Source organism: Nannospalax galili, unplaced genomic scaffold (assembly GCF_000622305.1).
Source record: "Nannospalax galili isolate Female #2095 unplaced genomic scaffold, S.galili_v1.0 scaffold1251, whole genome shotgun sequence".
Classification (NCBI taxonomy): Eukaryota; Metazoa; Chordata; class Mammalia; order Rodentia; family Spalacidae; genus Nannospalax; species Nannospalax galili.
This window is the reverse complement of record NW_008329321.1, coordinates 187,163-199,945: the sequence shown is the minus strand read 5'-3', so window position 1 is coordinate 199,945 and position 12,783 is coordinate 187,163. Positions and strand designations below refer to the sequence as shown.

Genomic DNA, 12,783 nt, shown 5'->3' with positions numbered 1-12,783 from the left:
TTTTTGTCTTTTTGAGACAGGGTCTCCCTGTAGCCCCAGCTGGCCTGGAACTCTTATGTAGCCCAGGCTGGGCTTGAACTTCATAAAGATCCACCTGCCCTCTGCCTCCCAGGTGCTGGGAGACCCATGCCCAGCTAAGCAGTGTATCTCTTTATTGATTTTTGTAATTGTATTCAGAAATGGGACATTGAAATATGAATTGAGTTTCATGCAACATTTTGTAATGGAAATATATTTAGAAAGAATTTTCTTTTTTAGTTATGTAAAAAGCAGTTTCAGTATAGCGCCTCACTGCGGGCCCACCTCATTCGACATACGAGAAAAGATGCACCTACTTCATCTTCATCCAGTTCCACATCTAACGAAACATCAGGAACATCATCTGAGAAGGGCAGAACCAAAAGAGAATTTATATGTTCCATATGTGGAAGGACACTACCTAAATTATATTCTCTCCGAATACATATGTTGAAGCACACAGGAGTCAAGCCACATGCATGCCAGGTAAAAGCATGTTTATTTTTGTTATTTAAAGAAGATTGGAAGTTAACTGTAGTGATGAGCTGGGATAGTATATTCTGTAGTCATCCTCACTCTTGTAAAATGTCAGGGAAAGTTAGGTCTTCAGTTCGTTTGTTGCCTAGATTAAGTGGTATACCCTCTTGTAGTCTTTAATTTGCTCTCTGAAGTTGTCAATTGGAAGGAATCTGTTAAAAATGTTTGAAATGTTTTATTAAGAGTCCAGAAGACCTACTGGGTGAGAAGAGCCAATTCATCACCCTAAACATCCCTTAGAAACAACCTGTACTGGAGAAGGATGCATGGCATAAACAAATACTACTCAGAAAAAGTCCTGCCTAAGCTGTTGCTGGTACTGAGGACTGAGGGTAATAAATGCTGTAATGTGTCCACTCCCCATGAAAGAATTCTGTGATTATCTAGCTTTGGGCTGTTTAGAACATGGAAAAGTTTCAAGTAACACCTATAATGTAAGGCCTTGCATATAAGCATGACCCACTGTTTTCATTTTTAAACAACTGTGGAACCAATGAGATTTTTACTATTTCTTTTTTAAGCACCTAATTGTGTAAAAGTAGAATTCATTAGAAGCGAACACTTCACCAGTATTTAGTATTTATAAGCTCATGGGCACCCTGTCTCGTTCATACTGTCACTTACTGTTATTCTCCACTGCCCCAGTTATTTTTGAAGTTAAGTTCTAATGGTGATTTATTCATAAATTTAAAAACTAGGTATTAGTTGAGCCACTGGTCTTCCAATGTAGCACTACTTAAAATGTATACTTCATGGAAAGTACATACAGAAATAGAGAGTGAGAGTGTAGAATCTTTCATAGCTATTGACACTGTGGCTACATTTACTGTGTGTAACAAAAATTGTTATATTTTAAATCTCTCCAGAATAGAGTCTGAGTCTTATTCTTTTTTTTTTTTTGGTTGAGAAAGGGTCTCCCTGTCACCCCAGCTGTCCTGGAACTCACTATGTAGACCAGCCTGGTCTTGAACTCAGAGATCCGCCTGCCTCTGCCTCCCCAAGTCCTGGGATTAAAGGCGTGCGCCACCACGCCTGGCTATTTTTCTAATTAACTGAATAAATTTTAATTTAATTAAATTACTTAACATACTTGTTTATAATAATTATGGTTTTTTTCTTCTTCAGTCTTCAGAATAGCATTTTTTTCCTGTCATAAACATTCCTTTTCTGTCTTAGGTCTGTGGAAAAACTTTTATTTATAAGCATGGTCTAAAATTACATCAAAGTCTCCATCAATCACAAAAGCAGTTCCAGTGTGAATTGTGTGTTAAATCATTTGTTACCAAACGGAGTCTTCAGGAACATATGAGTATTCACACAGGTAATGAGAATTTTATATTGGCATAGTTACATTTTATGTATTTTAATTTACTGTTTTGTTGCTTATACTCTAATTACATGGGAAAATACAGAGCCACTTACGCTGGTTCATGCCCATATTTCCAGTGCTTGGGAGCAGAATGCATGAGGATCATGTGTTCAAGGCCAGCTTCGTCTACATAGTAAGTTCTAGAGTAGTCTGTTTTACATAGTGAGGCCTTGATTCAAATCCTCTCCACTCCAATAGAAAAGAAATTTCATTGAGATACTGATTTTATGTGTTCAGTTTCTAATGAGTAGTAAAATGTAAAAACTTTAAGATTTAGAATTGTCAGGGCTGGAGAGATGGCTCAGCGGTTAAGAGCACTGACTGTTCTTGCAGAAGATCCGAGTTCGAATCCCAGCACCCACATGGTGGTTAACAATCATTGGTAACTCCAGTTCCAGGGGATCCAACACCTTCTGTTCTCTGCAAGCACTGCATGACACGGGTGTACTTACACACATGCAGGCATAACACTCATACACATAAAATAAAAACAAAAAGATTTAGAACTGTCTTATTTGTGTAGAGATGCTCATTTTTTTTAACGTATTTATTTGTGTGTGTGTGTGTGTGTGTGTGTGTGTGCGCGCGCGCCCACACGCACATTAAGGTGCAACTGCATGGGTGTGGTGTGCACACCACTGATCCCAGCACTTGGAAGGCAGAGACAGGCAGATTTCTCCGAGTTCGAGACCAGCCTGTTCCACATAGTGAGTTCCAGGACAGTTGGGGCTACAGGGAGACCCTGTCTCAAAAAGAGAAAACAACAAAAAAAAAAGAGTCGGTTGATGCCTTCCACCATGTGGGTACCAGGTTGTCCAGCTTGGCAGCAAACACTTTACCTGCTGAGCCATCTTGCCATCCCCCTTGTTGTTTCTTTCAGTGCAGAAAAATGTCTACTATTGTCAAATACAAGACACTAAAAGAAATGAAAGAAATGATCATGCTTTCAAAAATTTAAATTGTAGGCAGATGTAGATGTTAACATAGTTGTTAGCTTATAATTTTATCAGCATCTGTAATCCACACATACTTAATTTTCAAATGTGCTTCACATTTAAAGCAAGAATGTAAGGGTGGCTAATGAAGGTAGATACCTGCTCCAGGACTTATAGTCAATCCTGTTACAATTCATAGATTATTCAGACTATCAAATTCTTAGGAACTGGCCTTTTCTAGTATAGTTATGCACGGCATAATCATATTTCAGTCAACAATGACATACATATACAGTGACTATCCAGAAAGAGGCTATCACCTAGTGATGCTGTATACTCGGTGACTTTTGTACCATTATGAAATGTCCTCTAACTTCAAGGTTACCCTCCATAGCTCCTTCACATAGCTTTTCCTGTTACCATTCCCTCAGCCTCATCTCCAGCACCCCCTGTCCTCTGTCCTTCACCTATAAATGTTGGAAGTATTGTGACTGAGGCAGTCCACCTCTCAACTATTTGTATCAGTGACAGAATACTAACACACTGTTTTTTAGTTTTAGTATTCATTTATTTTATGTGTATGAGTGTTTTGCCTGCATGTATGTATACTGTACCATGTGTACCATGTGCACGAAAGGCTTGTGGAGGCCAGAAAAGGGTGTCGGATCCCCTGGAACCAGAGTTACAGACAGTTGTGAGTTGCCATGTGGGTACTGGGAACTGAACCCTGGTCCTCTGCAAGAGCAGCCAGTACTCTTAACCACTGAGACCTCTCTCCAGACATAACACAATATTCTAAATATTTCTGGACTGTACTATAGTTTTGAGAGGAAATATTCTGTTGTTTTTTTGTAGATTCTTACCAAATGTTATAACAGTTTATCTGTTACCTTGATAAAATAACTTCTGAAATATAATATTATGGAAAGAGGACCTGATTACTGTATTCATGATATGGTTTTTCATTTATTCACAGGAGAGTCCAAATACTTTTGCTCAGTTTGTGGAAAGTCCTTTCACAGAGGCTCTGGACTCAGCAAGCACTTAAAGAAACACCAGCCAAAGCCTGAGGTTCGAGGCTATCATTGTACTCAGTAAGTATTTAATATGTAATATGTACAGTTAATTTCAGCATCTTACCTAGTTTATTTGAATATTGTTTTTTTACAAGAAAGTAGCCAAAGATAATATTAAAGTATAATTCCAGTTTACTGTTTGACTTAGTCAGTCTTTATCTTGCCAAGGTCTTACTATTTGCTTTAAAAGTTTTATTTTTTAAGTGACAAAGAGAGTTTTCCTAGGTAATACCTGAGGGTAGGGACTATAGAAAACATTCTACAACCAGCTGGAATTTCTGAAGCACTATACACTGTTTCACTTTTTTTTTTTTTTTTTAAATAATTGAGATAAAGGTTATATACTCTAAAACTAATTTTAAAGGGGCTTTTAATTTTTTTTTTTTTTTCGGTCTTTTTGAAAAGGGTTGCCCTGTAGCCACATCTCTCCTGGAACTTGCTATGTAGACCATGCTGGCCTTGAACTCACAAAGATCCATCTGCCTCTACCCCCCAAGTGGTAGGACTAAAGGTGTGTGCTACCACACGTAAAGGGACTTTTCAGTACATTCAGTATTGTAGAAATACTAATTCTAGAGTCTCTGCAATAATGAACCTAGCAGTTTACCAACTTTGTCTTAGCCTTCACTTCCATTTTGTATAGATTCAGAAGGTTAGCAATGGTGACAATTTGGTACATTTTCAGATTTTACCTAAGCATATGTTCAATCTTAAGCATTTTGATTCCCAAAAATAGGTAAGGAATTTTCAAAGTCCTTATTCCCCAAAGCATCTCATTCTCATGCTTTTGATGTTTGTATTTCCACAAAGCTTATTCCTTGCCCTAGGAGGCACTGGCTAATGCATTTGCCTTTAAGTGTTTCTAAAAATCTCTTTACCCCAACCCCACAGTTATAGTAAAGTCAGGATATGAATAAAAGGCAGGCATGGGCTCCTTCAGAGAACCAGATAGATTTAAGTAGCCATAGTTCTTTGACTGTAGATCCTCTCGTATACTAGGAACATTTATTAGGAATGTAGGCCTTTGTCCTCATTCTGCTGCTGCTGAGCTCTGGGGAGCAGAGTTCAGGTAACTGTTTTTCTTAAAGACCTTTTTTGAGATAGGATTCCTTATAGCCCAGGCTGGCCTATAACTCCCTGTGTAGACCAGACTGTCCTCAGTCTCACAAAGATCTGCCTGCCCCTGCTTCTCCAGTGCTGGGATTAAAGGTGTGTGCTACCACACCTGCCCAGTTAGTCTTATTTTAAAGAACAGATAGAGTTGTGCATGGTGGCACATGCCTTTAATCTCAGTACTTGAGAAGCTGGGGCAGAATTGCACATTTGAGACATGCTTGGGCTACATAGCGAAACTCTGTCTCAACACACCCAACAATAGCAGCAAATATAGGGTTTATCATTATTTGTGTGTGTGTGTCTGTGTCTGTGTGTGCACAGAGGTCAGAGGACAGCTTGTAGGAATGGAGTCAGTTCTCTCCTTCTACCATGTAGATTCTGGAATCAAACTCAGGTCATCAGGCTCAGCAGCAAGTACTCTCACCTGCTGAGCCATTTTGCTCAATATCTTTCTTGTTTTTTGTGAAAGAAAAATCCAACTCAAACTGGTTTGAATGAAAACGTCTGGAAGTCTTAAGTGGTTTGGTGTTGAGTTGGATTAAGATTGAATAGTAAATGGTTTCCCTCAAGCTCTGTATGTACAAAGTCATCTGCTCAATGTTTTAGCTTTACATCCTTTCAACTTCCAAATTGTCAAAATTCTGATAGTTCCTGTAAAAGCCCTTTCACTCTGTTTGGATCAAGTTAAGTCATTTGGCATTTGAGCTGATTAATGTGGCTAGGGGAATCCTGTTATTTTTCTGATTAGGCCTGAATCATTATTTTATTCCTGGCTTCAGGGGTGAAACTGACTTTCAAAACACGGGCAAAAGAGGAAGAGGAAGGTGATGTAGAGAGAGGGAGCAAGAGCTGGGTGTGGTAGTATACGCCTTTAATCCCAGCACTGGGAAAATGGGCAGGTAGATCTTTGTGAGGAGAGGACAGTCTGGTCTACACAGCTAGTTCCAGGCCAGCTAGGGCTACAGGGAGGCCCAGTGTCAAAAAGACCAAAAAAGAAAGAGGGAACAGGAGAGAGGGATAAGATGTGGACAATAAATTCCCTGTGTTATAACCTTTTGGGACTCTGCATGAATCTTAGACATTTCTAGCATTCCGAATAGAAACTTAAAAACCTAGCTTCCTTGATGCAAGACTGAAAATTTATGTTTATTGTAATTTTTAAAAAATATTTTATTATTTTTATTTTATGTGTATGCATGTATTGCCTGCGTATAGGCCTCTCCACACCTGTAACTGAGCACAGGTGTGACACAAAGGTGGCAAAGGGAGAGCATCTCTAGTTTTCTAGTATTAGGCTGAAGAGGAACCTCTCAGTGAACTGGAAGATCACCCTCTCCCCACTGAGTTAGGCTGGGTGGCCAGTGGTTTCCTGGCTGGGGATCTGCTTGCCCCTGCTTCTGCCCCATTCCCCCAGTGCTGGGGGTTGCAGACACAGGCAGCTATATTTGGCTTTGTATGTGGGTGCTGAGGATGTTTGATTTTTGTTTTGTTTTCTGTTTTTGTTTAGGGATTTTTTTGTTTTTTTTTTAGACAGGGTCTTTCTGTAGCTCCAGCTGACCTGGAACTCACTGTGTACACCAGGCTGGCCTTGAACTCACAGAGATCTGCCTGCCTCTGCCTCCAGAGCACTGGGATTAAAGGCGTATGCCACCATGCCTAGCTATTTATTGTAATTTTTTCTTGTTTATTTTTAATTTGGAATCATCTTATAGAGCCTCAGATACTTAAGAATATAGTGAGGTCTTGGAGACTTGTTTTAAAGATGATAAATTGGGTGGTTAAATTTCATTGCAGATGTGAAAAAAGTTTCTTTGAAGCTAGGGATCTTCGCCAGCACATGAACAAGCATCTTGGTGTGAAGCCATTCCAGTGCCAATATTGTGATAAATGCTACAGCTGGAAGAAAGATTGGTATTCTCATGTGAAGTCCCATTCTGTCACTGAGCCTTACAGGTGAGGAAATCTGAGAAGGAGCTGAGCTCATCTGAGAGAAATATATGTACTTCTGGTTGATTCTTATGGCCACTGATGCTTTGAAAAAATAAGTAAGGCCACTTCCCCTATTTTAGGTGTAATATCTGTGGCAAAGAATTTTATGAAAAAGCTTTATTCAGAAGACATGTAAAGAAAGCCACCCATGGGAAGAAAGGAAGAGCAAAGCAAAACCTGGAACGGGTGTGTGATCAGTGTGGAAGAAAGTTCACTCAGCTGAGAGAGTACAGGAGACACATGAACAACCATGAAGGTAACTGTACTTAGAGTTATTCTTATCCCACTGGAAAAGAGCATGTAGTGTTTCTTTGTCAGTACTTCGCTTGTTATATTACCTTCCTCCTTCCTTGACAGGAGATTAATCCTGTATTTTGGTAGATTTATTTAAGTGAGCTGGAATCTGAGAGTGTAATGTTTTGAAAGCTTTTATCCTAGAGTTAATAAGATTACAGTGAAAGGAAAAATAAGATTATGCACAGAAACTCAAAATTGCCTGTCAGTAGCTTCTGTCCATGAGAATGCCTTTACAGAGATTATAGTGCAAAAATCTTGTTTATTCTACACAAAACTTTTAGATGCTAACTAAAAGATTATTAGTAAAAATGAAAAGGTTTGTTGGCTATTGTACTTTAAAAACATTCGCAAGAAGATTTTTATATTGTTTGGTACTTCAAACCTTACCACACATACCTTTATCTTTTTCCCCCTTGTTTGACAGGAGTTAAGCCCTTTGAGTGCTTAACATGTGGAGTAGCTTGGGCTGATGCCCGATCGCTAAAGCGTCATGTCCGAACACATACTGGTGAACGGCCCTATGTGTGTCCCGTGTGTAGCGAAGCCTACATAGATGCTCGAACACTTCGAAAGCATATGACTAAATTCCACAGAGACTATGTGCCTTGCAAAATTATGCTGGAAAAAGACACTCTGCAGTTTCATAACCAAGGAACCCAAGTGGAACATGCGGTTAGCATCCTAACTGCAGACATGCAGGAACAAGAAAGCAGTGGTCCTCAAGAACTCGAGAGTGTGGTGGTGACAGGAGAAACTATGGAAGTTCTTGAAGCTGTTGCAGCTACTGAAGAGTGTCCATCAGTATCTACCCTTTCTGACCAAAGTATTATGCAAGTGGTTAATTATGTGTTGGCACAGCAGCAAGGACAGAAGCTATCTGAGGTTGCAGAAGCTATTCAGACTGTTGAGGTGGAAGTGGCACATATTTCAGAAGTGGAATGAATACTGCAGTCACAGAGAAGAGTAAGAGTGCCACTGAACTTACAGAGCGTCTGTTTACAGTTTCATGTCACTGTCCGCTCAGAGTCTTATGCCAAGGCTCTGGGATGTTGGTGACATTTCCAAATCTTTTGTTTGGAAGTGAATTCTGTAGGAAAGTCCACTTTCTGTAAAGAAATTGAAAACAAAAGTCTATTTGATGGTAGTGGTTTATCATGCTATGCCTTTTATGAATTAATGTTTGTAAATAACTGTACTAAACTTGAAGCTGTACAGTTTCATGTGTATTTTGGCATTATTTTATTACATATTTTGAATTTAAAAGGCAGCACCAGTTGGCTTTCCTTCTGTTTTATTCTCAAAATAGAGGTTCTGTGACTTTTGTTGCTGTTTGTGAATTTTAAAAATTCTAATATAAAGCATATCTGTAGGATGCATAAGTATATTACATCTCTAAAATACTTTAGATCTGTGATTCTTGACTTACTATTTATTTTAATCACTTCTAAGTCAGGGAATCTTTCCTGTTTTAAAGCACTTAATGAATTACGTGTTGTAATCAAGTTGCATAATTTATCTATCTGTATGGGAAACCCATAAATGAAAAGCTAATTTAAAAAATGCCACTAGAGTGCATGAGATGCCTGTTAGAGCCTCATTGTACCATCTCCCAGGCAAGTAACTGGCCACGAGAATACTGTTACTAAACGCTGTTGATGGGAAGTTTCTGGTTGATAAGATGTTTGGTATGTTTTAGCTTTTGTGTCATGTTTAAATTTGTTGAAAAACTGCAGTTGAGAAATATAACAATATCGACATCTATAGTGGCCATATGGATGCTATACACTGTTAATTTCAGAATATTGAAAATTCTCCAGTGTAGCCATCATTATATTATACTAAGGAAATTGATTATGATATTATCAAATTGTTGAAGTATTTTGTAAAGTTACCTTAAAACTAAGTTATATTAATTCATGTGTTTGATTTTTGAAGTTCTTGCCTCTGTGAGCTGTCGAATATTCAGTTTTCAAAATAACCATGGGGGGATGCCACATTTCTCTCCAGAAAACTATCATTCAAGCTGTAATTGTCAAAATTAAGCTTTTAGGTATTAGAAGCTGTCTTAAGGTATAAAATTAAGATATAAACATAATCTTATGTAAATCATTCCTAAAGCACAAGCAATGAATGTGCCTTGATGTACATATATAACATTATTAAGATGCTTACTCCAGTTTACTTTAAAAATGGCTTTAAGGGTAAGGAGTAAATGTGATAGCCCTGCATGCATCTTACTTGTGTATGTAATGTTTGCATTTGCAAATTCTTGTTGTTTTAATAGTTATGTGGCTTTCCGTTTTAAGTGAATCTGCATACAGCCCATGACTTTATAATGGCTGCTCATGTGTCCTGTCCATCAGCTAGTGAAAAAGTATTTCAACCTAATTGAAAATTGAAATTGTTGTCATTTATGTTCCATTTTCACCACTATTGTTAGATTTAGTTAATTGTATGAAGCCATTAATGTGTCAGAAATATGTAAATAAAAGTTCAATCTTGTTTAAAAGCTAAATTTTCAGGTTGAGACTGACATTATTTTTAGTCTATAAACTACATAGTTATTTAACATGTTAAAGGGTAAAGAAATTATTTTGTGTGTGGTGTATGCATGTGTTGGGGGGGGTCTATTTGTGCAGGTGTGGAGGCCAGAGGTCAACTACCTGCTGTCTTCTATTGCTCTCCATGTTGTATTTTGTTTTTACATTTAAAAATAGATTTGGAGCCGTGCCTGGTGGCGCATGCCTTCAATTCCGGCACTGGGAGGCAGAAGCAGGCAGATCTCTGTGAGTTCAAGGCCAGCCTGGTCTACATAATGAGTTCCAGGCCAGCTGGGGCTATAGGGTGACTCTGTCTCAAGAAAGACCAAAAAAAGAATTAATTTGGGGAGGGGGGTTCAAGGACAGCTTCTGAGAGTCAGTTCTCCTGTGTGAGTCCTCAGGATGGAACTCAAGTTGTCAAGCTTAGCAGCAGGCACCTTTACCCACTGAGCCATCTTGCCAGCCCCTCCATCTTATTTTTTGAACAGGGTCTCACTGAACATGATGGGGCTCTTTTGGCTAGACTGGCCTGCCACACAGCCCCCTGGATCTGCCTGTCTACACCTTGGTCCAGCACTGGTGTTATGAACGTGCTACCATGCCCTGGTTCTCTAAGTGTGTTCTGGGGATCTGAACTCAGGTCCTTAAGCTTGTGAGCAAGCATTTTCCCTTCTGAGCCATCTCCATAGCCTTAGACTAAGGAAATTAAACTTTAAAAAAAAGTTAAGACTGGGCATAGTGGTGCATGCCTTTAATCCCAGCACTTGGGAGGCAAAGGCAGACGAATCTTGGTGAGTTCAAGGTCAGGCTGGTCTACATAGTGAGTTTCAGGCCAGCTGGGGCTACAGGGAGACCCTGTCTCAAAAGAACAAAAAAAAGTTAGGGATATACTTTATTAAAACTTCTTAATTTAAATCTTACCAGATTCTTTTTTCATCTTTTTGAGATAGGGTCTCCCTCTAGCCTCAGCTGGCCTGAAACTCACTATGTAGACCAGGCTAGACTGGCCTTGAACTCATAGCCATCCACTTGCCTCTGCCTCCTAAGTGCTAGGATTAAAGGCATGCGCTACCATGCCTGGCTTAACACAAAATTAAATGTAGGACAAGTAACTGGTGGTCAGGGCTGGAGAGTTGGTCCAGTGGTTAAGAGCTGGTACTGCTCTTGCAGAGGACCCGAGTTCAGTTTCTAGCACAGTGGTTGGGAAGCTCCCAACCACCTGTAACTCCAGCACTAAGGGAATCCTTTGCTTCTGGCCTCCTCATTCACATTCAAAAACCCATACACACATAATTTAAAGTAATAAAAATAAATCTTGTGGGGCTGGAGAGATGGCTTAGCGGTTAAGAACACTGTTCTTGCAGAAGACCCAGGTTTGATTCACAGCACCCATATGGTGGCTAACAACTGTCTGTAACTCCAGTTCCAGGGGATCTGACAGCCTCTCTGTCCTCCGTGGGCATTGCAAGATACGGGGGCACTTATGTACATGCAGGCATAACACTCATACACATAAAATAAAAATAATTTTAAAAATTAAAAAAAATAAATTTTGTACAATTATATGAATTCTATGTAGAAACAAATATTAGGCTTCCAAAACTATAGTCATTTTCATTTTGTGAATTTTCAAAAAGTGCTTTTTTAATTCATGTGTCTGTGGAAGCTGGTATTACAGGTGGTCATGTGCTGTCCAACATAGGTGATGACTTGAGCTGAATTCTGATCCTATGAAAGAGCAGCAAGTGCTTTCCACCTTTTTTTTTTGAGACAGGGTCGCCCTGTAGCCCCAGCTGGCCTGGAACTCACTATATAGACCACAGAATCGTCTGCCTCTGCCCCCTAGTGCTGGGATTAAAAGCATGCGCTCTACCACGCCTGGCTTCAAGCCCACATTGTAGAACTTTTTAAAAATATTTTTTAAAAAATTATTTTATGTGTATGAGTGTATTGCCTGCATGTATGTGAGTGCACCCATGTCATGCAATGCCGCAGAGGTCAGAAAAGGGCTTCGGATTCCCCTGGAACTGGAGTTAAGGATGGTTCGTAGCTGCCATATGGGTGCCAGGAATTGAACCCAGGTCCTCTGCAAGAGCAGTCAGTGTTCTTAACGGCTGAGCCATCTCTCCAGCCCCGTAAAACATTTTTTATCATTTTTGTATTTTTTATATTTTATTATTTTTATGTGTATTCGTGTACTGCCTGCACGTAGGTAAGTGTGCCTGTGTCGTGCGGTTTTTGTTTCCATTTTTGAGACAGGGTCTCCCTGTAGCCCCTACCTGGCCTGAACTCACTGTGTAGTCCAGGCTGTCTAAAACTCAGAGATCTGCCTGCCTCTGCCTCCTGAGTGCTGGGACTAAAGGCATACACCACCACGATTATTTTTAAAAATTTTATGTGTTTGAATGTATTGCCAACATACATGTAAATGCACCCGTCATGTATTGCCCATGGACTTCAAAAGAGGGAGTCAGATCACCTGGAACTGGAGTTACAGACGGTTGACCGCCACCATGTGCTGGGAACCAAATCAGGGCCCTCTATAAAAACAGCCAGTACTTACCCTTAACTGCTGAGCCATCTCTCCAACCCCCCACATTTTAATTTTTTTGAGACAGGGTTTCACACATAGTTCTGACTGGCCTGAAACTTACTATGCGGACTAACCTTTGTTTCCTGAGTGCTGGGTGTGTACCACCATAACCTCAATATAGTTTTAATGTTACCATAGGGGGAAAAATCTGTATGTTTTATAAGTTCCACTTTAGAAACAGTGTTTTGTGATCAGAAACTGGGTTTCCTGATCAAATCTGATTATTTGAAGAAATACTTTTTGACAGGGTCCCCTGTGGCCCAGACCAGTCTTGAACTCACTGTGTAGTTGAGGATGAGGTTTTTTTTTGGGG

At 39.6% G+C, this 12,783-nt stretch overlaps 1 protein-coding gene across 1 annotated transcript in view; it reads left to right on the top strand.

Annotated features, from left to right (window-relative positions):
* The window catches only part of Zbtb11 (zinc finger and BTB domain containing 11), a 50,906-nt gene extending 41,054 nt beyond the window's left edge, over positions 1-9,852 (top strand). Inside the window, exons 6-11 of the mRNA XM_008835744.3 lie at positions 259-504; positions 1,732-1,876; positions 3,836-3,953; positions 6,846-7,004; positions 7,121-7,296; positions 7,762-9,852. Of these exons, the coding sequence (XP_008833966.1) occupies positions 259-504; positions 1,732-1,876; positions 3,836-3,953; positions 6,846-7,004; positions 7,121-7,296; positions 7,762-8,279 (1,362 nt within the window). The 3' untranslated portion in view covers positions 8,280-9,852. The remainder of the gene's footprint in view (positions 1-258; positions 505-1,731; positions 1,877-3,835; positions 3,954-6,845; positions 7,005-7,120; positions 7,297-7,761) is intronic.
* The last annotated feature ends 2,931 nt before the right edge of the window (positions 9,853-12,783 follow it).